The following is a 25,631-nucleotide window of genomic DNA, read 5'->3' on the forward strand; positions in this document are numbered from 1 at the left end:
CAGCCAGCCTAAATCTTTCAATGGGCTGTTAAATTATTAACGCACATTAAATATAGATGATACACAGTAGCTGTGTGCTTGTGTGATCCTACAGCCAGTCACCAGAACACTTTAATTTGACTGCTTCATAATTGAAAGATTTAGTTTAAAGCAATTATTTGATTGCTTGAGGCCACAGTGACCACTATTCAGCAAATTAACGCACATACAAACTTAAACAGAAAATACATTTTCATAGCAGTAACAGCAGGGCTATTGCTAATAAAATTAATGATGGTTTTCTTGTATTAAAGTATGACAGTGATGGTAATTCACTTTAATAAAGCACTAAATCACAACAGTCTCAGAAAGACCCAGCAATTCCTGATCCCATATGAGAAGGCACTTGGTGACAGTGGGAAGGAAGAACTCCTTTTTAACAGGAAGAGGGGAAAGAGAAGCGAAAGAAGAACAAATTTAGACAGGACAGGAGTAAGACCAATACTGAGATCCTGTTTTTTTCCTCATATTATGTTTAATACAAAGCATCATTGCAGGGCAATTTGGGAAACTGAATCAGACAGTGAGAGTTCAGACAGATGGACACAAAATCCTGCTTAGCGACATCAATCCATCTGAAATAATTGACTCTATTCCATTTATTAACCTGATATTTCTGCATTTATTGGTCACACTAGTTGGCTTGAAATACTTCACTGTGTGATTGAATTTGCCACTTGCAGATAAGAAAACAGGAGGATTTTGACTTCAAACTTAAAAGATGCTTGTGATGCCTGCTTCGTGCCATCACCGAAACCCTCAAGAAAGACCTCAGACACAAGTACCGTGAAGTAACCATCCCTTTATTGGTGTGAAACAGTCCTATCCAAGTCAAAACAGGTTAAAAACAGTCAGTGCTCAAAACAGACCAAACCAGAGTTTCTCCACACCCTGCTTTGCTCATGTCGGGTGGGACTTTACAAAGTTGTACTGGGTGCAGACGCTCATATCGCTGAGCCCAAGAAGTGAGAGGGGGTTCCACAGAAAAAACGATAAAGACTTGACGTCACTCCAAACCACGTTCACTGCTTTCACTGAGACACTACAGCAGCACCAGAACTTTCTCTGAGAGGTAGGAAGGAACTAGAGGGTGGAGGTGTGGGGATGGGTGAGTTTAAGGGGTAGGAAGTGTGTTTACTGAACTCACAAAGTGATAGGGTAAAATTCTGGGGCGGGGGTGTCAGACAACATTGATGACAGAGAGAAATCATGTTACCTTCTTTTTTTTGTTTTGCTTTAAACAAATGCCTCCAATTGGTTTATGAGGAGGAGAGCGTGAGTGGGCCAGTCGTGCTATCCCTCCCCCCATGTTGGTTTACTTTGTTTGTTTGGTGCCTCCGTGGAGGTAACCGGTTAACCACGGAGTCAGTTACCATGTTGTTCCCGCTGCTGTCACTCCTGCAGCCTTCCTACTTGGCGTTGGCTGAGCTGCTGAGCATCTTACGGACCGCTTGAGCAATGCCGTCACGGTCTATGCCAAAGATTCGGAGTAGCTCGTGGGGCTTACCGCTCCGGGGCACTTGGGAGACTGCCAGGCGGTGGACGGTGAAGCCGGTCTCATTCACCACCGCCGAACACACTGCTTCACCTAGACCACCTGAGGAATCAGAATACAGAGCAGACAAGACTATCGATTAACGGGTAGTTCGTCCAAATATCAAGTTTCTAAGTTGCTCGGCATCTTTCCGAGTGTCATATTTAATCTATCTACACCTCCATGAGCGATTACGCTCAGCAGAGATGTAATGTGTGCTGACAGGACTGGCGCCACCCTCCCTCTGTTTTCTCACTCCTCTCCTGTCACACGTTCATCCCCTTTAGGAATGCGATCTGAAGGCTGAATATAGTCAGGTGTGTAAGTAATACATGCAGTTACTTCCTTTTTTATGCTGGCCATTAAGAGGTACCTGACGGAAAAAGTCATCGCACTTTATTGAACTAAAACATCTCTGGTCTACCTGGACAGGCCACAATCTTTAAGATTTCAAGTTGCATACAACCTATTATATATATCTGAATTTTAAAGTGTGTGCAATCAAATGGGTGCTGTCTCTTTCACAGACAGAAGTTCTCTCAAAGAAGGAAAAACAAACCGCTAAATTTAGGCTCACAGAAACACACACAGTGGCTGAGAGGAGACAAAGGAAAAAGTAAAAATTGGATGCTTGTTGCCATGCTGGTATTGTATGTAGGTCACTGAGAGCCCAAAGGCCGGAGATGAAATTAAGAAATCCTGACAGGCTCTTCCACTTCCACCCTCTGTCCTCCCTCCCTCCCCCCAACAAACATTTTTAAAAAATATCTGTTTTACCTTTTCCTTAGCGTACGCCTCTCTCTTTACCGCTACAACATGCACCTTAGTTCTCTGCGACGTTCCGTATCCCATACTTCTATCTTTTTCCTCCCTTCCTCAGGCCCTTCTTCTCTCTCCACCTAAGAGCTTCTCCGTCTGTACACAGACGTCTGTCCTTAGCTGCTCAGGGCTTTTTTATTCATGAGTTGATGATGCCTGTTACTTAAATCTCTCCTGCTGCTGCCAGACTAATGTGACTTTGACCAAACAGGAATATAAAACGGTCAAAAAATAATCAGCATATTTTAGATATAATAATAAATATTCTACATATAGAAGTTTTATTGCAACACCTTGCAAACTAATTTTAAATTCAGATACTCGTTTAGATTTACAAATTTCTTTTTTTCCAATTTTGTGTAGAAGAAAATATACAACTTCTTGGATTAAGTTTTTTTTTTTGTTTTAATGTATTTAGTTTTGGCTTTTAGCCTTTATTGACAGGACGGTAGTGAGGTCAGGAAACCATTAGAGAGTATACAGAGAGAGAGTCCTGCCCCTAAATTATTTTGTTGTCTTGAAATTAATTTCTGTAGACCGTCTTTAATAGATTGATGTAACCATTGTGATGATACCCATTCATTTTTTAATCCTTGGCTTTGACATGTTTGCCGTTTCCATCCAACCAGCCAGCCAGCAGCCCAGGCAGTGTTGCCAGACCTTCCACTGACAAATCTTTTCTTCCTCCAGCTCTTCTGTGGGGAAGGCGAGCAAGAGGTGTGATGTCTCTGTGTCCCGGTGTCCCCTCTCAGTAGAGCATGCCTATAACACCTCACCTGGAGATGTTCAGAAGACATCCTGAGCATCCCCGGGTGAGTGTGAGGCAGACCTGGCTGAGAAACGTGCCAGACACCAGGAGCCCACACCCTATATGATACCCACTTTATTGTCTATTTGACTTTAAACGGAACCCTCCCCCCCAAAAACAACAAAATGAATCTCATGCTGCATTAAAAAATACACTGAACCAGTAGTTCAGACAACAAACCGATCATGAAAACTTTTACTGTGCTCCTAAATGAAGTAAGCAGCAGTCATTTTTCTTCTTCGCAGACTCCTTAGCATTGTTTTCCCAGACAGAGATGGTGCCCCCTGCTGGCTAATAGACCAGGTTTATTGCGCTTGCTTTTTATTTTCAACACAGAGCTTCTGGCCATCTTTTATATACAGCATTTGTTCATTTTCACTTGGGGGCGCTGTGCAGACTCCTCACCTTCATAGTAGTGGTCCTCCACTGTGATAATGCGTCCTCTGGTGGCTCTGGCGTTGTCGATGATGGTCTTGGAGTCGAGGGGTTTGATGGTGAATGGATCGATCACACGAATGTTTATTCTCTCTGAACGGCAAAAGAGGAAGTTGAATATGAAACAGTGTCTTTAAAAATGTAATTACAAAAAGAAAAATAGTTTTTGCACTGTTTTATGTCACAGGTCAGCTTTATCTTTTTTTTCCTTATTTCTTCATACCTTTCTTCAGCATTTCAGCAGCAGCCAGAGCCTCATGGAGGGTCACTCCCGCTCCAACCACAGTCACATAATCATCATTGGTTTTATATACAACCTGTGTGCGAAGGGAAAATCTACATTTGTCTTTGTTTGTTTCTACTCCAGAAGAAAATGTGCACAGAGTCTAAACAGATCAGCAAAATTAGAACAATAAACAGATTTTATTTAGAGCATAGATCAACATTTTGATTAAAATGCAGCAACAAACCTTAGCCTGTCCGACATGGAAGTCTTCGTTGCAGTTGTAAATGATGTTGTTCTCTGGGCGGCTTGTCCGGATAAAACACAAACCCTAGAACAAATCAGAAAGCATCAAAATGAATCGCTGCTTTTAACATACATAATCTTAAGTACTTAATATTTTTCTTTCTTTTTCCCGTTATCAAAAATCATTACGAGTACCTTTGTGTTGGCGGCAAGCTCCACAGCTTTCTCAGTGGAAACACCGTCACTTGGGTAGAAGACAGTAGCTGCAGGAATGGCTCTGAACATAGCCAGATCCTCCAGACCCATCTGAGAGGGTCCATCCTCACCTAAATATGCACAAACACACACCTCAGCAACAAGAAACAGACAATGTCATTCAGTCTGCAAAGGTGGACATGCAGTGTACCTGAAGAGGAGGAGGAGAAGAAGAAAGAGGAGGGGGAGGAAGAGGTGACAGAGATTCAGTCTGCTCTGTCATCACCTCCATGATGCAGAGACAGAGAGGAAGGACAGGAGGAGTGCTGATACCAGGAGAGAATGTGAACAACACAATAACACAGAGGAAGATGGAAGCAAAGGTTTAGTATTTATGGGGATCAAAACCAATTAAAAAAGGAAGAGAGCTTCAAACCAGTGCCGCGATACTGGAACAGGAGCAACATGCAAAAACAGTAACTTCATATTTTTCACCACTACAAGTCCAATGAGGATTCAGTGGGCAGATTCGATCCAAAATCAAAAGTGTCCCAAACTAAACTTGAGAAAAATATGGCTGCTGTGACTGGTTTGCTCAGTGGAATCTGTCCTTTCAGTATTAACTGTGGGGTGTGAAATGATAATAAACCAAACGTTGTGCACTCTTCACAACGGTGAAGACATAACACAAAAGGGAAGATGGTAACTGACCAATGGAGACACCGCAGTGGGAGCCACAGAGGTTGATGTTGCTCTCGGAGATGGCGGCCATGCGGAGCTGGTCATAAGCGCGGGTAAAGAAGGTGGCGAAGGTGCTGGCGAACACCACGTTACGGTCTCGTACAGCACAACCAATCGCCACGCTCACCTGCAGGAGAGATGAGAGGCAGTTCAGCATATTTTATATCTATGTTTTGTTTGTTTTTTTGCTTTAAAGAAGTCGAGCACTATATAGTTACAGTTTCCAATACACTTTGTAATTAGTGTGAATAAAGTAGAGTCTCACAGAGCTGCTAGCATAGATGCAGCATAGGTCATCACCTTTGTGAAGGTGCTACAGAGTATACTGAATATTACGTTGCATTACGATGATGCATTTCTTCATTAAGAAAACTGGTGAAAATTGTTTCCTGGAAGGATCCAAGAAATAGTTGATAATGATCAGGAACAGTAAACATTGGACATTTGACGTTAAGGCTCCTCGAAGGACAGCGACACATCAAAAACATCTAGTAAGCAAACTGTGCCTCAATGGAAAATAAAAGATAAGTGGAAAAACCTTATACAAAACACTTTGTGTACATGTAATAGCTTCAGTCAGGTGCTGATGGACGTCTTTTACCACTCTATACAGCAGCGTTTGAATCTTAAGTCTATTTTGTTTTAGTAACGTGCTGGCCTTCTCATACTTCTTCACACTTTAGCTTCACCTGTGAAACTTTCTCCAGCTCTCTTGCTGTGAACTATCCTCACCATGTTTTGCTCTGCAATGTAGCATTCCACGTAACGGTTGGGGTGTTCATTTTTAAAGAGCTCAGAGAAGGTGGAGTTCTTGGTGTCTCCATCCAGAACCACCACTCGCTCGTTGTAACGCCCCAGCTTGGCCAGAGCTATGCCGTACGCCTTCCTTGTAGCGATCTGATCACACGGGGAGAAAACAGATTCAATAAAGTACGCTCGGCTCAAGTTTTTATTTAAAAAAATAGAAAAAAGATTTTATTTACTTCTTTGATCTAATGTTATGAACAGGTAAAAATGACTTTTAAAGACAAGTGAGGGTGGATTGTCTGCTACCACTGATCCTACCTTATCTCCAGGTTTGTAGCTGGGTGCACTCGGCATGCGGATGTTGCGGAGGCTAACAGGGGATGTGTCCTCATTGGGGGGAGCAGGATAGAGGCGCTTGTTGCAGCTGATGATACGGTTCTGCAGCTCCTTGATCACGCTCTCTGCCATGTCCTTGGGCAGGGGTTTACCATGCCAGCCCATTTTATCCTCAGCCGCTGAAAGACACAGACGCGCCTAAGTATCCGCTGAGCATCTATTCTTTTGACCAACAGAAGCAAGTGATCTTTCAAACACCTAATCAAAGTTTAACATTTAAATATTTTGATCTATCCATCTTCTTCTTCTTGTCACAAGACCCTCAAGGTAGGGTACACGCCGGATAGGTCAGCACTGGGCTAATCATGCGTGAACCCAACATAAAAATGCAATTTATTTATTTAGGGAAAAACACACTGTTGAAGTCTTAAAGACTCACAAAAATTGCATCGCTTTGCATTGCTCAGACAGCGAAGAACGGTGTTACCTGACACTGACGTACCTTGACCTTTTAAATGTGTTAATTTTCAGTACATTTCTATTTATTGTTACTTTTGTCAGTTTCAAGTTATTTAAGCGACCATTGTTCAGTTTTCTTTCTTTAACGGAACCAATTTGTTCACGTCTTGCAAGCGTATGCCTTCCACATTCATGCAGGTGCACATGCTGTCACACTCATAACAATGTTCCACACCAGTGGGTAACATCAGCCTGTAGCAGAGGTCAAGGGTTAAGGCCAAGAGGCCACAGGGTTGCAACAACACTGAAGATTTCTGGTCCACTCATCTGTACACAAAGACCCTCTTATAACAACCGTCTCTTTCTCCCCAACAAACACATGCGGTCGGTCGCACACACTCCAACTTAGCTTATCACAACACAAGTACAATGGGCTGTTGTAGGGAGTGTATCCTACACATTCTGAGGGATTATGGAGCAGCAGCAGCTAAAGCACCGAAGCGCTACCTGGATTATGGCCTCTGTGCACTCACAGTGGGTGCTTGGGGCAGTTCAGAAAACTTCAGACAGATCTAATATTCCCAGTCAGATGCCACATTTTACCCAGTCTTTTAAAAAAAAAAGGATTTTAGAGCACTTTTTAAAAACATCTTAAATGTTAAGCAGTAAAACTTAACAATTTATCTGCATGCTTTAAGGAATGATTAAACAACCTTTATTTATTCAGTAGGAAGAGGAAACTGGTGCTCATTACAGTACAAAATACTGATATTTGAGCACTCTGAACCACTGTCTGCATAGTTGCTATACCTGGGATGCCCTTGCCCTTGATGGTCTTGGCGATAATGGCAAGTGGCTGGTGGCGTGGTTGACTCAGCACCTTACACAACTCCTCCACACTGTGGCCATCTACTATAATGGCGTGCCAGCTGGGGAAACAGACAAGTCAAACATTACATGTGCTTATGCTCGAGTCAAAATATAAAAAACTAATTTTGAGCAGCAAATCTTACATATTAATTAAAGAACAAGTGCATCTTATTTTATAAATAAATGACTGAAGCTGAGTTTGTTTAACGGTTCTTGGAATGACTCCTTAAGCAGCTACTGAAGCACTAAATAACCCACTCAGATAGTTTTTGACTTCCCCCCTGGCTCACCCAAAGGACTCGCAGCGCCGCTGGTATTTCTCCACATGGTGCTGCAGGGGAGTCGGGTCACTCTGACCCAGTCGGTTAATGTCCAAGATGGCTACCAAGTTGTCTAGCTGGTAGTATGAGGCGAAGGCCATGGCCTCCCACACCGAGCCTTCTGACAGCTCTCCGTCACCCAACAGGCAGAACACCCGATAGCTACAAACAGAGACGGGGAAAGAGAAATTAGTTATTTTTCATATCAGCTCCATTTTCCTGTCCTTTCACGTCCTCCCATCATCTGATGCCCCCCTATGGTGGCATGATGTCACAGCTGACCATGACACCTAAACACACAGACAGACAAAAACAGATCCCTCCCCCAATCCTTATCCCCACCACGCTCTGATCATCCTCAGTAGCTGCTTATGTGGCGTAACAACTCCTGACAGCTTTCCAGTCAAATAGACACGTTCTCATTAAAACTGGAAGATAGGCCGAGACACGGCGAATTACACCACGCATTCCAACTCCGACCACAGAGGAAAAAACCCAAAAAAACCACACGACACATAAAGAAAGGAAGAAGAGGGGAATTCCACAGAGGTGGGACTGGAGAGAAAAGAGGTAGAGACTTTAGATTGAAGGGAAAGGACAACGGAAAAACCAATAAAGCGTATAAACGGATAGTATTCAAATTTAAATTCACAACAACAATTAGTTCAAGGTGCTTTATATTGTAAGGTAAAGACCCTACAGTAATACAAAGAAAGAAAGAGCAAAAAGCTGTTTATTAACCTTGATGAAATGTTAAAAAATCTTTGAACATAACCGAATCACATACTATTCTGTAGTGCATCTTTCCTTGAAATTATGTAATCAACTGTCTGTATGTTTATTTCTCAGTTAACACGAGATAGATTGTTGTGAATTACACAACATCAGGGAGGTAGTCTGCATTTCCAAACTAACGCTGAAATATGACAATGACCCAAAACAAACAGCCTCGAGAGTCCTCAAACAGGGGGTCAAAAATGTAAAACTCAGTGATAAAAGCTCCAGGTGGTGATCATCGAAACATATTCTAAGACACACATATCCGCTCGTGTTCACAGTAGTCTGCAAGTAATATAAGTGGTCCAACTACAGGAGTAATCCCTTTACTCCTGTAGTTGGACTCCCTTAGAAGGTGTGTGTGTTACACCTTCCTTCATCCAGTGTTTGTAGGTGTGAATAACAGACTTAGACAAGGTGATACCTCTCACACACATGCTTTCCTTACTTGATCCTGCAGGTTATTGTGTGAGAGTATCCACAAGTGGCATTGATGCAGTTGCTATTCAAAGGTTCTGGGCTCAGATCATATTATGAAACCAGTGATGCAGCTGGCAGCCAGTAGTTGTTGTTACGTGTGTTGTTACTGCATGCACCATGCAAACACACATGGTCCATGCATTATTATTGTCTGAATGCACAGTGGAGCCCAGGTAGATAGCAGCACAATATAAGATTTCATCATTTTTTTAAGAGGTGGTGAGGGAAATGGGTGAGGCAGGGAGATGAGGGAGAACTGTGCTTTTGCGTGTGTGATTATTAGAGCAGAAATAATTGAGTGCACATAGAATGCAAAGAGAGTGAGAGAGATATGAAGGACAGCCAACACAGAGTGCAAGTGCAGCACTCCCTGCAAAACAGCAAAAAAAACCCCCCCAAAGCTGCCTTTCAAGCAATCACATTCTGCTCGGCTCGCAATCAAATGTACCAAATATCATCCTGAAAGTCAGGTTTCAGCTCGGATGCGTAAAAAAAAGAAATGGAAAATCATAACAAATTTTGAAAACGTGAATCCAGCATGCTACAGGCTACACGGCTCTAAACATCTATTGTCAGACAGAAACGGCCGGGTATTTTCCAGACCACGCAAGAACAAAGGAGACAAACGTGGAGCGAGTTCAATCAGCTGAAATTCAGCTGAGTAGGAGCTGCATTGCTGTCAAAACACTGAGATGAAACTACATTTGAATTGTGAAGAATAATGTTGAAAGAAATTGAAAAAAAAAATAGTACACTGTTTTAACAAACATAAAACTTTTTATATGCATTCAACTCTGAGCTCACTGCCACTGATTTCATCCAGCCCCATTAATCCTGATGTGAAGGTAAAACAGGATGAAGGTCGCCTCTCATAAGCTCTAAGTGACTGCCTAAATGTCAGCACAGACCAAGCCTGTCAGAGAGCGTTTTATTCCCAAGCTCCAGGCAGAAATGTCACATGTCTGTGCAGCTCGCTGCAGCGTACATTATGTCATGCATAATTTCATACAGTCCATCTTAATGTGTGCAGATGCAAACTGGGCTGCTGCACTTCTGCAGAAATGTGCACGCCCCCCACCAAAATGATTGTGTTTATACGCGTGAGTGTGACTTTGTTTGTGTTACCTGGCCTTGTCAAAGAATTTTCCAGTGTAAGCCATTCCACACGCGGCTCCCAGCCCCTGACCAAGAGATCCCGTGGCCACATCCACAAACTGCTGCTTCTGCATCCACGCACACATAAAAAAGATGCACATTACTCACTCCAGCTCGAGCTAAGCAAGCAACAGCAGATGGATTGTTTTTCATTTCTAAATGGATCATAAAAGCAGCAGCAGTGGAACTGTTGGAACAGCAGCTATGGTCTGGATGTTACAGTGCGCCAATTTCTGGGTTAATGTGGACAAAGTGTCACTGATGTTTGCAGCAGACGACAAAGCATCTCTGTCACACAGGCGCAGCGTTGTCTCGCTTTCTCTGCCTACAGATGCTTTGCTGTTATCTGTGGAAGCGTGTCCACGTCTCGTGTGCAGCAAGGATACTGTAATGTTCTTATTCACAAACACTTGTCCATAAACTATGCAGTATTTAACAGAAAAGTCGGAAAGCATAGCATATATAAGATTTTACTTAACTTTTCAATATATCTCACTCTGTTCGTGTGTGTTTAGTGCAGTGTGAAACGTATCAACTTCAGTGTGAAAACACGACAAATACTTCTCTCTCAACTCTAAAGAAAGCATGAAAGGAAACCATGAAAGGCAGCATAAAGGTTTTAAAATATTCCTGATTCATGGTAGTGACTCTCAAAGCCTTAAACTTCTTGCAGGTTTCAATGTTGCCTCACCGGCACAGGGTGTCCCTCCAGGATTGAGTCGACCTTGCGGAGGTTGAGAAGCTCATTCTCCTTCAGGTAGCCCGTCTCTGCCCACACAGCATACAGCACCGGGGCTGCGTGACCCTGAGGAGGCAAAGTTTTCAGAGCTCATTGATCAGATAACTGAACAGAGGGAACACAGATGACTGCACTAATTTTGTAGCATTGTAATATATATGCTAGAGCCTTATATGAGTGAGTTATTTAGACACATACTATATAAAAATCCTATATATACACTAGAGCACATGCATATTATTTGACTCAGTTCAACCTCCCTCTGTGTGTTGATGCTTTTGAAAACGTCTTCAACCATTATGGATGTGTGCGCATTACCTTAGAGAGGACAAACCGGTCATTGTTGGGGTTACGTGGGTCTTCGGGTCGGTATTTCATGGAATGAAAGAAAAGCACGGACATGATCTCGGCCACGCTGCTGCATGATGTGGGGTGACTGCAACAAAATAGGTGCAGAGGCAAAATGACATTAGAAATTGAGTTTAACTGTCCGGTTCATCCCGTCAGTGCACATTCAGTGGGTTAATTAAAGCCAGACCATCAGTATTTGGGGAATTATGTAAGGCCACACTATCATCAAGGTCACACAACAGTAAGCACATATACAATAGCTCCTACACTGCTCCTTCAGTCCTCTGGGTGCACAAAATACCTCACTAAAGAGTCTTTTTTTAAATACCCTGAAATGAAAAATGTAATGAGATAATTAAAAAGAAAGAAAGAAAGAAAGAAAGAAAGAAAGAAAGAAAGAAAGAAAGAAAGAAAGAAAGAAAGAAAGAAAGAAGAACAAGGAAAAGGGTGAGTGATTGGTGCAGCACACGTTATATATAAAAAAAAAAAGTCTGTAAGTGTTTGATGTCTTTAAGCTAAAAAGGGAATTCGAACCAAAAGTGATGGATGGATTGGGAAGCATCTCCACTGGAAAGAGAGGAGCTTCATGTTGGAAGCAAATCATTGAAGAACAACAAGAACCGAGAACAAAAGAAAAGAAACTATTTATTTATTTCTCGATAAAATTAAAAAAAAAAAAGAGTCACCAATAATGAAAAGTCCGATTTATTTTCCAGGTCATTGTATTTTCTATCATGACAGCATATTTGTCATCGCGACTTAGAAAGTGCACACTGGACGTTGTTATTCGCTTTTGCCGTTTCCGTCGGGTCACGCAGGCGCTGCAGAAGCATGTTTGCGCACTGAGCGGCTCTCTGCTGCCGCACAACACATCGACCCATGAGCCGTAGCAATGGCCACATAAAACAACTGTCCGGCGTGAGTTGTATGTGTGTGTTGCGTAAGTGATCTCGGAGGACAAGAGGAGTGGAACACCAGTGCACCTGCAGCAAGCTCGATCCCCTTCAAAATAATAAACATGTTTTATTATTTTGAAGGGGCACAACATATTATTAAATACATTAAGACTATATTTTCGGTCAGGATATTGCTCGTAGCATGTATGTACATGAACTTGCCCAACCGCCCTTGCTTTTGCGTAAATTGCGCACAGACTCTGGTATAAAACTAACTATACGCACAGGTAAACAACTGAAATGCTTAAAAAAGTTTAGACACGTCACACACAGAGACAGATTTTCATATGGTGCATCTACAATATTTTAAACACACAGTTTGACTATTTTACACGTTAAAACAGACGTTACTGTGTTCTGCGACCAGTTCATCTGTAATTACGATGCGCTTCCCTGAAGCAGGTCCTCATAAATGAAAGAAATCACACATCGATATTTAAACGGATAAAAATGACGTGCATAAAACCACGTTTTCTGCTGTCACGCGTCTCCTGCTCGGTTTAACCATCTTACCCGCTGCCCGCTGCAGTTGTCGCCTTGATGGAGTTGATCCGGAGTCGGGTGGCGATGTTCCTGAGCGCCTGCACCGTCTGCTGGTCCGGTTTATGATAGTCCTCCATCTGGCCGGTGAACCGAAGAGAAGCACACTCACTCACACGCAAGCCGGTAAAATAGAGTTAAAAGAGTTAAAAGTTCCCCCCGGTCTACTGTTCTGAGAATAAAGGCGAGGAGAGCGCAGCGGACGATGGCAGGGGTTAAAAAGAGATAACGCTGTTTAACCACAGAGACAGAGGGCGGGAGGGAGGGGGCGTGTTTGCAAGCGAAGCCTATGAATATGGCTAATCTAGGGCCAAACGAAGCCTGCAGTTAGTCCAAACTGTCGCATGAACCGACAGTAGGAAGGCTTTGGACTAAAACCAAGGCCACACGCGCGGGTAAACGCTCACAGCAAGCCGGCACACAGACTCTGATCAGGGACGCTCAGATGCAGCATTTCCACGCTCTGTACAGACAGCAACTATGCAAACCAAAACAATGCGTGCAAAAAAGTGGGAACACATTATATATGAAATATATATTATAATATAAAATAAGTGATGCACATCGAGATCAGTTTATACTGACAGATTTTTGTATTCGTCATTTTTTAAACAGCGGGAAAGTTTTATTTATTTATCGTGAAGTTGCACTGAGGAGTTTCATCTCATGCATCCATACAGGCTGCAAAATGCGTTCACACCGCTCTATAAATAGACCCCAATGCTCTCATTTTATACAAATGGACTTTCCTTGTAGCTGCAGCATTGCTGTCCACATTCTTACACAGCTTCGACCAACATCATCACTAAGCTGACATTTGAACAGGAGCTTAAGGCGCTGACATTTGGGCTCGTGTTGTGATACTATGAAGATAATAAAAAATGAAGCTCTTTCAGTAATGTGTGACTGATGCCACGTGTAAAGACTGAAGAACCGTATAACACCTCTTTAAGAAAGAGCAGTGGGCTTTTTCGGGTCATGATCAGAGGAGAGGGTATTCTGGTGTAAAAGATTTACAGAATGAAGACTGAAGAGATCACCACCCAGTTCCAAATGAAGGAGATATACAAGCATTCAGGTAAGGTCTGCACAACGTTTGATTTAGTGTGACAGTTTTCCTCCCCCCCCCCAATTTCCTCTTTGGTGTTCTTGAAGAATCTTCCCTTTTGTTGCCCGCAGATGATCTGGTAAGTAAAAGAGAAAAAGCGAGCCGTGTAAGTTTATTTAATAATAATAATAAAGAAAATCAGCATTCAATTTGTCATTTAAACCCGGAACTACTAATTTGATGTTGGCTGTGACAATTACTGTGGGGTAGGTGCGGGTTTAAAGTAAGCAACTAGTGACATCTGGTGGTCAAAGACAAGACTGCACCATTCAAGACAGATCTCTTAGTTATGATTGTCTTTATAAACTTGGGCTTAATTAGAAATATGCATAATAATATTAATAATAATTTGTTAAGAGGCTCAAATTTCTATTCTAATAATCACACTCCTCTTTAAGTTCTGAAGCTTCTCACTGCTCACCAAAACATTGACTCCTCCAAGCAGAAAACAAGAGCAAACAATTACTTTCAAATCTTTAATATCACAAAATATTCAAATTACGCACAATAACATCAATCTTAGAAAAATTTGTGTTATTTGCAAAAACTCTCAAAACCACATGGTGGGCCAATAAGATAAATTAGACCGACGTGTAAAATAACCTTAAAATCTTAAATATGTGACCGGGATTAAAAACAATCTCTAACATTTCAATTATTCTTTATTTAACCAACACATGCAGAGAAAAACAAAGAAAATGTGTTGGCAAAACCATCTCTGACATGAAAAATGAGTTTTTACATGGTAATGAAATGAACAAACGATCCCATTTGCTCCCTGGATGCAGATGTTATTTCACATTTGAAATTTAAACTTTTCCAAATTACAAAAAAACAAAATAAACTTACAAAAAAGTACTGCAAGCAGGAGAAAGACAACTTCAAATATTAAATACCAAGCTGTGATGTCACAATCGAGGCAAGAATTCATGCCGCAAAATAAAAAAAAATATTTACAAAGCAATAATCTCTGCTCTTCTTGTTGCTCACAAATATTAAAAAAAATACACTGTTTGGATATTAATGACTTTGTATACTGGTTGTTTAAGTAACTGGATTAATGGCCCAACTACTGAACATCACTGTACCACTGGTCAGAAAACCCTCTAATATTTTCATGCATTTACATAATTTTTCTTCCTTTTTTGTATAAAATAGACAACTTTAATAGTTTGAATATGCTGAAATTTTTGTGCGAAAATTCATTGATATATATATATTTTTTAGATCTCAGATTTCATGACGTACATTTATTCTTTTTCTTTGCTCACAAACAGCAGCCACTCAGTGGTGTACACGAGGAAAACGGACGCGTTTACTCCTGCTTCCACTGCAGTCTGCAGGGTTTATGGGGACGTGCTGCAGTAGCCTTTTACTGCAAAAAACACCCGAGTTTATTTCATCTTCAACTTATTGACTGCAGCTTGGAAAAACATACTTTGGGGCGGGGGGGGGTAGATGGGCCTAGAGGTAGTTTAAAGTTTTCAGCGTTAGTCTGGGTAAATGTAGCAACTCAGCTTGTTTGAAGCTATCAAAATCACATTGGTTTCCACCTGTTTAAGCATTTTACTGCTAAAAGGATCGAAAAGAAACAGAAATCGAAATTTGCTACTTTGGTTTTTCCTTTTTCTCTTAATACTCGAAACATAAATCACTTGCAGACCCCAAAAGGCTCTGTAGTAGCAGACTAAGATATCCCAAAATGCTGGTATCCCTAAAGGCTTTGCGACTGTCGCCTATTGCACATTCCCCTCCGAGAACATCCACGACTGCAAGATCAGCTGGTGGAGGAGAGATGACAGCACAAAGAAGGGGAAGGACGTAGACAAAGCAAGGGTAAGGAGACTTGTGGAAAAACCAAAGGTAGCAAAGGAGCTCATTTCTGAGTCATAAACATATCACCGTCTGTAACATTATAAAAGCAGCTGAGAGGGATAGGTGATTAGTTTGAGTTCTTGGCTGCAAGTGCTTCTTCTCCAAACAATGATAGAAGTTATTCATCTTCACTGGACGAGAGCTTAAAACTTCCTCAACAAACGCCTGCCAAACACAAAACGCCTGGAATGGCTGCTCAGCATCTTCTTCAGCTTCAAAACGTAGAACGTAAAAAAAACCCAACAAAACGGGGGGAAAGATTGGTTCTGCTTAAACGCCACATAGCAGGACAGCTCAGGTCCCCAGCACAGAGGCCTTTCTCATCACAAGTAGTCGCAGTATAAGTGTGCTCGTGGTGAGAACACCAAACACGTGACGAGTAAGAGAAGCAGCACCTGTGATTCGTACAGCTGCAAAACTATCTGCCTGAGGGTCAGCGGGTTTGAGGTTCCCAAAGCTCCACTGTGGTTCTGTCCTCCAGAGAAAACAAAACAAAAACAAAAACAAAACACCAACAGCTAAACTTTATCCAACCATAAAGTTTGACCACATTCAGAAAGTTCAAAAGGAAAAAACAAACAAAAAACCCCCCAAAAAAACAAACAAAACATACATCAAGATTTAACTGGGAAAATTTATCTCATTAGTCTTTCCCACAGTAGTTCTGCTTTTCATAGATTTTGACAAAAGATAGATCCAAAACGAGTATTCAGCATCAGGAACAGATGGTTAGATGGTGCGGTGCATGCTGTAATAACCTTTAGCACACAGACTAGTTTTGAAGGGTTTTTTGGTGAACAGTGTGTTGAAAACCTGTTTGCTCCACTTTTTTTTTTTTTTTTTTTTTAACTTCTCCATTAATTGTGTGTATCTTTATTGATCATGATGAGGTCGGAGCACTAAAAGAGTGGTGATGGATGAAGTAGGACTATAGTTTTACGTTGCCAAAGTCCTTGGATAGGCTCTGCAGGTAAGCATCATGAATGGCACCAAGGAAGTCTGGGTCATTCTAGAAAATCAGGGCAGGAAGAAGAAGAAGAAGAAAAAAAGAAACTGTTTAAGTATGTGGATTTTGCAACCGTTAAACAGCATCAATGGTTTAATATAGCTTTCTGCAACCAGAATGGTCGCCCCCTGCTGGCTGTTAGAGAGAATGCATGGACAACAACTTCACACATGAGAAAATGAGAAAAAAAAAGAAAGAGCTAATTTATTTTTTATATACGGTATATAATCCATATTAATATAATTCTACAAGACCATTCATTTTGGGCACACACATGTTTATGTACACAGGAAGCACATTGTTGGTTATTTAGTTCTGGGAAGAACACCTAAGACTTCTGTGGGCGTCTCAGATCTGCCACTGTCTACACACTAAACAATTTTAGACAAGGTCCATTTTTAGTTCCATTGTATGTGTGGAAAAGATATTTAAAGTTATACATAATGTTATAATACAGGGGTAATTAGTACTAGCTTGAACTTTTCTCATGCTATGAAGTGCCGACAGTTTCTTTTATATGCTTTACGCTTCTACTTTACCTTAATGAGGTGTATCAGAGTCTCCTGTAGCTGTGCTTTACTGCAGGGGGCTGCTACAGGTTCTTTAGCTCCTCCAGAGGCTGAGGTGGGCTCAGTGGGTGCAGGAGGGACCATTGACGTTGCTGCCGGTGTCTTATTGAGGGACTGCTGGAAGGCACTGGGGGAAAGCAGCACAGAAACCCCTGATCCTGGAACAGCAAGACTTGGACTCATGGGGACAGCCTGAAAGAGGAAAGAAAAGCAAAAAATGAAATAAGATCAAAAATACTGGATTCAAATTTACCAGAAAAAAAAAAAAAAAGCTGAACTCACAGATATTTGTTTAATCAGATTTGGAGACTGAGAGAAAACATCCACGTCCTTTCCGTGTTGGAGAAGGGGTTTTCCCATAGGCTCTCGGAAGCTGTGGGGTGGGACCAATGTGCTTGGCAGGAAGTTGGGTGCGAGGATGGGTTTGTGGTGGTCTGAATTTACAGAAGGTGCTGCCGGTTTGAGTGTGGCGAGGATGTCCTGACCCATATAGGATGTTTGAGCAGTTGGAGGTCCTGCGGTACCAGGAGGAGCAGCTGAAGGCACTATGAGTGGGGACACTGAGGAGTGTAGCTGAGGGTCTGACCTTTGGATCACTGACTGGAATACAGGACTTGGGTGTAGTGCATATGGAGCAGGGAGCAGACCGGGGGCTTGATTCCTCTGGTTGGAACCAGGGTCTTGGGCTGCATGTTGGTGAATGAGGAGAGTGCTTTGTGGAGGTGGAGCAGGATACGGTTGTTTGTGGACATAGGCAGCGGAGGGGTCACTGGAAACAGTGTTGCTCTGCGTGGGCATGGTTGGTAGAGAGGGGTCCTTAGGGAGAGACGAACCAAAGAGCTCCTCCACTGTGATCTGCTTTACCACGGGGTGAGAGCTCTGCTGGGTAAAGAAACAATTACCTCAAATACAGCGGAGCTCAAAAAAAAAAAAAAAAAATCAAATAACAGAAAACGAATCAAAAACTATTTTGATCATGTATTAATCATTCAGGTTGTTTAATAAGTAAGATTATGAAAGTTTGTTGGAAGCTATACGATTATCATATTTTGACAACATAGTTGGCTGCAAGTTTTGTTTTTGCGTTGCTAATCAGCTGGAGCTTACACTCTGCTGCTCCTGGTGCTATTTTAGCTGTTTAAGCTGTCGTCATCATTGAGCTTTACAAACAGCAAACAGTGTAAGCAGAGGCTTTTTTGGGTAACTATTGGGATTTTAATGCAAAAACAAAAAACTGGCTAATGGGATGAAAAGAAGACTTTTCTGTAAAAATTACAGTCCTTAGACCTGGTAAACATGGAGATGACACAGCTCCACTGCTTGTGATAAATATCTTAGAAATGTATCAGGAAACACAGGCTATAATATATCCAAATATAATAATGGTATATGATTGATTCACAACATGGCCCATTTCCCTTTCCATTTAGTTAACATTGATTGTCCCAAACTGTTCAGTTCATCTTAGCCCCGCATGCAAACCCTGCAGAAAACACAAGCAGCACTCATGGCTGTGACATAAATTGAAGGCACGTATTTGGGTGTCTGTTTGCAATGTTCCTTGCAGCATTCTCTGCTGCCAAATGCTAACTATGTATAGAGTGACAAGGATAAAAACATGCCCTTCTAACTGTCCTCCTCCACACTTTCTATGTGTAGGAGTGACAAGAATGACAAAGCTTTAAACATTTAAAGATACGGTAAACGAAAATTGGAACTCAAATCATTGCTTTGTGTGTGTGTTGTACCTTTTCAGGCTGCGGTGTGATGTGGGGATCTGTAGTGCTGGCAGCTGCTTTTGCTGTCTGTTCAATGGACACATCTGTTTCACCTCCTTGGGACTGCAATTATTGCACAAACATAAAAACATTAGATTATATTGAACTGTTCTCTCTATCTTAAACTGACAACTCCACACCTGAAAAAGACCCAGGTCATTTACCACTGTAATAACTTATATGGATATTCACACAACTTTGTTTTTGTTGTCAAAATTTCCACAAATTAGGGCTCAAATCCTGTCAAACACTATAGTTATACATCAGGTGATCATACTCGTGTGATAACATAAGTCAGATGTTACGTTAACTGCGTGTTTGCCACCTCACCCTCTGGTATTCTTCCTTGGCTTTGCTGAGCAGCTCCAAGATATCGATGCTGCGGGGTTCTGCGACTCCATTGGTTCTCCCCGGCTCTGCCCTCTCAGGTGACTTTTTCTGGGCATGGTCTGCTTCTTGTTTCACAATCCTGGCACAGAGTTAAAGCATGACATATTGCCTGCACACATAACTGTTGTTTGCTTTGTCAGATATTAAGTACTGATGATGTTGGGGTCAGAGTTAATATACTGAACAACCTTACTTTGTTTTTGTTTTTTAAAGTGAAATTACTCAAATTATACAAACCATGCAACGAAAACCAAAATATGAACTAGACAATCCAGGCCCTTACAAATTGCATCTTTGCTTCACAAGAGCACAATGCTGGGACAAATCAACAGATTTCCTAAGTGGGCCAATCGTTGCACAGCTCATTTGCACCATGATCACGGTTTATTTTGATAATTGTCATTAACCTGCTCGCACCCCGACTCATCCCTATGCCTGACTGGCTGAAAATCAGAAGAAGCAAAGTGCCTGGCTCTTTGTTTTGATCTATTAGTTGAGTTGGGAGCTGGGACTCACCAGCAGAACCACTTTTATTCTGAATTTTATTTGAAATGGGAAAGCAGAAATCCTAAGTTCTGAGATGGAATGCCTCCTCAAGTTGGATTTCTCACTGAGAATAATCAGAAAGCCCCACCAACCCTGACTTTACAATCCAAGATGGTGGCAGTAAGCGTAAACAATAGCAAAACATTAAAACTTCATTTCTACTGTTGGCCTTGGAACGGTTCGCAGCCGAGTGTGAAGCGGTGGGAATGAGAATCAGCACCTCCAAATCTGAGGCCATGGTCCTCAGCCGGAAAAGGGTGGAGTGCCCACTCTGGGTCCGGGACGAGAACCTGCTCCAAGTGGAGGAGTTTAAGTATCTCAGGGTCTTGTTCACAAGTGATAGGAGAAGGGAGCGGGAGATCGACAGATGGATTGGTGCAGCGGCTGCAGTGATGCGGACGCTGTACCGTCTGTTGTGGTGAAGAGGGAGCTGAGTGTAAAAGCGAAGCTCTCAATTTACCGGTCGATCTACGTCCCTACCCTCACCTATGGCCACGAGCTGTGGGGAGTGACTGAAAGAACGAGATCGCGGATACAAGCGGCAGAAATGGGCTTCCTCCGAAGGGTGGCTGGCCTCTCCCTTAGAGATAGGGTGAGAAGTTCAGCCATTCGGGAGGGGCTCAGTGTAGAGCCGCTGCTCCTCCACATCGAAAGGAGCCAGTTGAGGTGGTTCGGGCATCTGTGAAGGATGCCTCCTGGGCGAGGTTTTCCGGGCATGTCCCACTGGGAGGAGGCCCAGAGGCAGACCCAGGATACGCTGGAGAGATTATATCTCTCGGCTGGCCTGGGAACGCCTTGGTGTTCCCCCAGATAAGCTGGAGGAGGTGGCTGGGGAGAGGGAGGTCTGGGCTTCTCTGCTTGGGCAGCTGCCCCCGCGACCCGGCCCCGGATAAGCGGAAGAAAATGGATGGATGGATACTACTGTTGCGTATGTGTGACCTGCTAAATAAGCCGTACATTATATTGCTAGTGATGAATGAAAAGCTCTACAATGCTCCCGAGCAAAACAAAGTCTGTTTTTCCTCGATTTTTTTCACTTTACTGCACCGTAGTCAACTTGGGAGTGACGTGATTGCTCCTTTTACCTTGCAAGATGGAGATGGCAGTCTTACTTTTAAGGTGGAGCCTGAATCTTACATCCCGCTGCATGGTTGGTTCATGGTCTGATTTGCTTTTCATGGGGCTCCTATATTTTTGTTTAATTTGAATTATTCTGTATTAAAAACTCCTTACACTGCATCAACTTTATGGCATCTTATATGTGGAGTTGTTCAAACCCTGCATTTAGTGAACATAACAGACCTCCACATTTCCAGAAAGTACACATTGTAATTCAATTTGGAAATACAAATCAAACTTGATAAGTGGAAAAAACAGACAAACGTAAAGCCTTGCCCAATTTCATCCACTTCCTCCATCAAATGTCTGGCTACTTACTTGACCATGAGCTGAGCGATGCGTTGACAATCCTTCTTGTCATAGAACCAAATACTATAGATACCCACTGTTAAAAACACAGATACAAATAATGCATTTAATAACACTGACAGCAGACACCAGTTTATACAAAACTCTTTAAAACAAACCCGACCCTTCATAAATACAGCTAAAGGAACTATATGATTTTTAAGTCTTTTTAAGATTATTAATTTAGTCAGCTTTGTGACTTAACATAATTGAGCCATCCAAGAAAACACTGAAAACAACACTAAATGAGCACTGTACATGACTGCACATTAGTGGACCTTAGGATCAATGAGAATCTGACAGTCCAAAGCAGTGAAGTTACAAAACAATCAAACACAAAAAGGAGAAGTTCATCTGTGGAGAGCTAACACAGCATTCACCGACACCAAACGGAAAACAAGCAAACTGCACATTTGCAGTTTCTGATGAAAAACAATAATTTTATATGAAGCTGCTCATGCTTTGTGTGTGTCTATGTGATGAAACACTGGTGTATTCAAGTTCCCTCTAAAGCCTGAGGTAACCTAGCAACCCAAGTGCTTGCCTCCCTGGAGCATCCCCTGCTACCAACGGGAACACAAAGTGTTGTAAACAGGTGTATGCACAAGTCCAAGTACACACCCCAGCAACAGACATCTGAAACTTTGAGCGCACGCATCAGCCTGCAGAAGAGATTTCAAACACACCTGGAGCAGCATTAACATCCCTCTGAAGAATCCATCCCCTCCGTGTTCGACTCTATGCTCGTCAAACAATCATCTTTCAGCAATATCAGCCTTCATTATTTTTAATTGGAGAGAGGAGTCTCAGGAGCATCATCTACATCCTGCTCTCACTTTCTCTCACAAACCTGAACTCTACCTAGAGAGCAATCACAAACAGCAAAACAGACTTCAGGCAGAGAACAAACAAAGGCTCCTCAGCCCGTAACTTATCTTACTGAAAAGCTCAAATGGGCAGTGCAAACCTTCGTGTGGAACAAATGATCAAAGACCGTTTACTCTGACCCGCCTTATAGTGACCATCAGCTGTCAGACGAGCATCTTCACAGCCTGAGGAACACCTTCAACCACTTTATCTGCCCGCAACCTAACACACTTTGAGGAATTAAAATGAAAACAGCAGCAGTCGGACTCCTGTGAAGCACCTGGAAAAGCTTCTGACTTGGATATCAACAAAAACATTACATCATGTCTTCCATACCAGGCAGGCTGATAGGCAAGCCGAGTCCTAAAGGGGAGCAGTCCACTCTGACGCTGAGCCTGGCCATGTTATTTTTTCTCATTAGCAAACAAATGGGAAAACAATCCAACTCCTTGTTCATTGCCTTAATGAAACTTCTGTTCAGACTTTTGATAGATTACCTCGGTGGGAGCACTGTCAGTTACTTTCTGAGGATTTGAGGATTTATTTCCAGCCTTTTCATCTGATACTACTCCCTGCTGAACTCATAACGCTAAACGATTTCACTGGAATAAGCCTTCAGGAAAAAACGCAGCAGGCATAAAAATATTTATATAATAGAAGCCTAATTCACCCCTTAGAGCCAAAAGTTTTTTTGTTTGTTGGTCCAATACAGAATGAAAACTGTGGCCACACAAAGCTGAATACTGTGTGGTTTGACAGACCAGTCTGAGGCCATGAATGACAAGGTCTTCCTCCTTGATTCTCCAAGATACAAGAAGGACTTCAAGCAAAAGGGAGAAGAGCTGTTCCAGAGAACACTGGGAAAGTGTCTGTCCAGCATTTTCAAAGGTACTAATGTGTTCTGGCATTATTGCTTTTGAGCAGGAAAAATGAAATAAAACCAATACAGCAAACAAACTTAACACAAAATCTATATGTAGAGAAACACAGAAATTCTTTGAATACAACATTTTTCATTTTTTTCTAAAGTTCATGAATTAAAACTAAGAGTGCGGTAACATTTAGATAAAGGTTAAAAGTTTACTGACTGTTTGGATATTTACTTTTTTCAGTTAATTTGTGATTTTTCTTGCCCAAATTATCATCTCTTTTTGTCTAAAGCGGAGCCTTTCAAAGCTATGGTAAATGTTTCTCTTCGACACTACCTTTTGTGATACAGCGCTATATTATGGGAGAAACATTGTGCTAGAGAAATATTATGTAGCTGAGAAACATTGGCTGATATTCTGGGATGGTGGTCTTTTTTTGTTCCCTCAAACTTTGAGAAGCTGTGAAGTACTGCAGCACATCTGATTTCAGTCCAAGCATACACAGAAATATGAATCTCCTGCACATGACATCTGCAGTTTCTGTGTAACTGGACAACAAAACACTCACAGTTGCCATTTCTGTAGAGCAAGAATGGATCCTGTAGCTGAAACTCCAGGTCTTTATTGATTGGCTCTACAAGGTTCTCCGTGCTCAGTCGATTCATGATGGTGAAGCCATGGTGAGGGGAAGCAGACCTTTCAGGGACAAAAAACATAAAACATCACCTCACTGATATGACATATCTCTGTGTCGATTAGTTTAGTCATCCATGAATGATTTTTTTATGACAAAGAATTAACACATTTAGAAAAAAAAAGTTCACTGATTTTCAGATTAGTTTGGCCTCTTCATCCCATTTTTCAAACCCTGGCTGCTGCTCTCTGGCCATGTGGTATGTGGTCGCCTAAACTGGCACAGATCTCATTGTCTTTGATCACTACCCAGTGCTCCTGATAATGGCTGAAGGTAGGGATGTAAGATTGAAAGTTTCCCTTTAGGACTCTGCTCTTTCTTTACCACTGCTGATCTGTAAACCATCTGCATCGCTGCAGATGTGGCCCCGATCAGTCCGTCAATTTCACGCTCCCCTCAATTGTGTACAAGATCCAAATAGCAAATAATCCCTTACATGGAGGGAGCACTCCACCCTTTTCTAGCTGAGAACTATGGCCTCAGGCTTGGAGGTAGGTTGGAGGATTCTCAGATATTGTAAATGAGAATTTCTGAGAATTACATAATTCTCAATTTTGTGAAAAATATTCATATTAATCAATAACCAATTAAATCGGTTGCTAACATTTCGTTATTTTCAAATGAATATATGAACAGCCCTCAAAACAACGATGCGCGTTAAAGCTGTTTATCAAACAAGTCTTTACACTTCAAGTGGAATTAATTACTAAAACTTTTACTTATTATTTTCCTGTTTAAACAGGGTGTGATTTTCGTTCTGTGAGCGGACAAAAATCACATGCAATCTAATTCGTGTTTGTTTACAAAGACTGAGGCCTGCACACATGCGTAGAACACGTCAAATGACAGCGCGTGAAACGTAAGAACAGGTAAACAAGTCCTCGCGGTCAACGCGTTACATTCCTATAAAAGCCTCACGTGCTTACCTTGTATAAACAAACAGGGTGCCCTCGATTTCAGTCTTCTCCTGTAAAATAAAAAGTGAAGGTGTGAGTCAGAAACGATAAACATGCTGAATAATAGCAAAGGACGCTGTTAGCACAACTATAGCTAGCGGATAAAAGATTACGCTTATTGGTATTTAAAAAATAAATAAATAAATTTTTTTCAAAATGACAGTGGTGGCGAAACACAACGTGTGTAAGCATTACCTGGATAAAGTTCACTTCCGCAAATATTATCAAATTTCTTTGTATTTTTGTGTTTATACAGAACAGCTAGCATGCTAAGTCAAATAGCTTTGACGGCTTTCCGCAAAGTCACGTTACTTACAAACTTACCCACTCATTCGCCTTGGAGTTGAAGTTATATAGAGCCACCTGGCCGGTAACATCGAGCAATTTGTTTATGTATGGATCTTGCCTCTGTAGAGCAGCTAAGCTCATCATATGTCCAGCATTTACGGTCTCCATTTTGGATATGATTGTTGCTCCCACACGGACGGAATTCAGCAGACACATATAACTTCCGCTGTCCCCGGAAACCACGGCTCTTTAAAAAAGTTTCCGAGGCACTGATTTTTTCCGCATATTAATCCGAACTGTAATTGTGGTCAGTCGCATTTAGCTAGAGCTAGAGAGTGCTTAAATACAAAATGTTTCTAGGAAAAAAACTCTGGTGACTCTTTTGAGCTTCAAAGTCGATCAAATAATAATAATAATAATAATTTATGATAATAATAATAACTTATAA

At 41.8% G+C, this 25,631-nt stretch overlaps 2 protein-coding genes across 3 annotated transcripts; both read right to left on the reverse strand.

Annotated features, from left to right (window-relative positions):
* Nucleotides 1-804: 804 nt before the first annotated feature.
* On the reverse strand, nt 805-13,119 carry LOC147305126 (transketolase-like). Its single transcript, XM_086277803.1, has 14 exons — nt 12,744-13,119; nt 11,242-11,359; nt 10,876-10,989; nt 10,155-10,252; nt 7,743-7,934; nt 7,393-7,511; nt 6,106-6,302; nt 5,773-5,937; nt 5,011-5,167; nt 4,300-4,430; nt 4,106-4,189; nt 3,859-3,952; nt 3,606-3,728; nt 805-1,636 (listed from the first exon to the last, which is right to left on the reverse strand). Exons 1-14 carry the CDS (start codon nt 12,848-12,850, stop codon nt 1,449-1,451), a joined length of 1,887 nt encoding a protein of 628 aa, XP_086133929.1. The 5' UTR covers nt 12,851-13,119; the 3' UTR covers nt 805-1,448.
* A 1,227-nt stretch (nt 13,120-14,346) lies between these two features.
* On the reverse strand, nt 14,347-25,481 carry dcp1a (decapping mRNA 1A). Of its 2 annotated transcripts, none has more exons than XM_086277739.1 (9): nt 25,220-25,481; nt 24,866-24,906; nt 23,814-23,941; nt 21,480-21,546; nt 19,437-19,575; nt 19,077-19,169; nt 17,611-18,210; nt 17,299-17,520; nt 14,347-16,762 (listed from the first exon to the last, which is right to left on the reverse strand). In XM_086277739.1, the coding sequence occupies exons 1-9, from the start codon at nt 25,397-25,399 to the stop codon at nt 16,682-16,684; spliced, it is 1,551 nt and encodes a 516-aa protein (XP_086133865.1). In that variant the 5' UTR covers nt 25,400-25,481; the 3' UTR covers nt 14,347-16,681. The 2 variants fall into 2 exon arrangements, with proteins under 2 accessions (XP_086133865.1, XP_086133866.1); XM_086277740.1 differs by having other exon boundaries at nt 17,611-18,207; nt 25,220-25,480.
* Nucleotides 25,482-25,631: the final 150 nt, after the last annotated feature.

The sequence above is a fragment of the Aulonocara sp. 'chitande type north' Nkhata Bay genome, linkage group LG20, assembly GCF_057382095.1.
Source record: "Aulonocara sp. 'chitande type north' Nkhata Bay isolate Kocher_YH1m ecotype deep benthic linkage group LG20, A_spYH_male_GT1.1, whole genome shotgun sequence".
Lineage (NCBI taxonomy): Eukaryota > Metazoa > Chordata > Actinopteri > Cichliformes > Cichlidae > Aulonocara > Aulonocara sp. 'chitande type north' Nkhata Bay.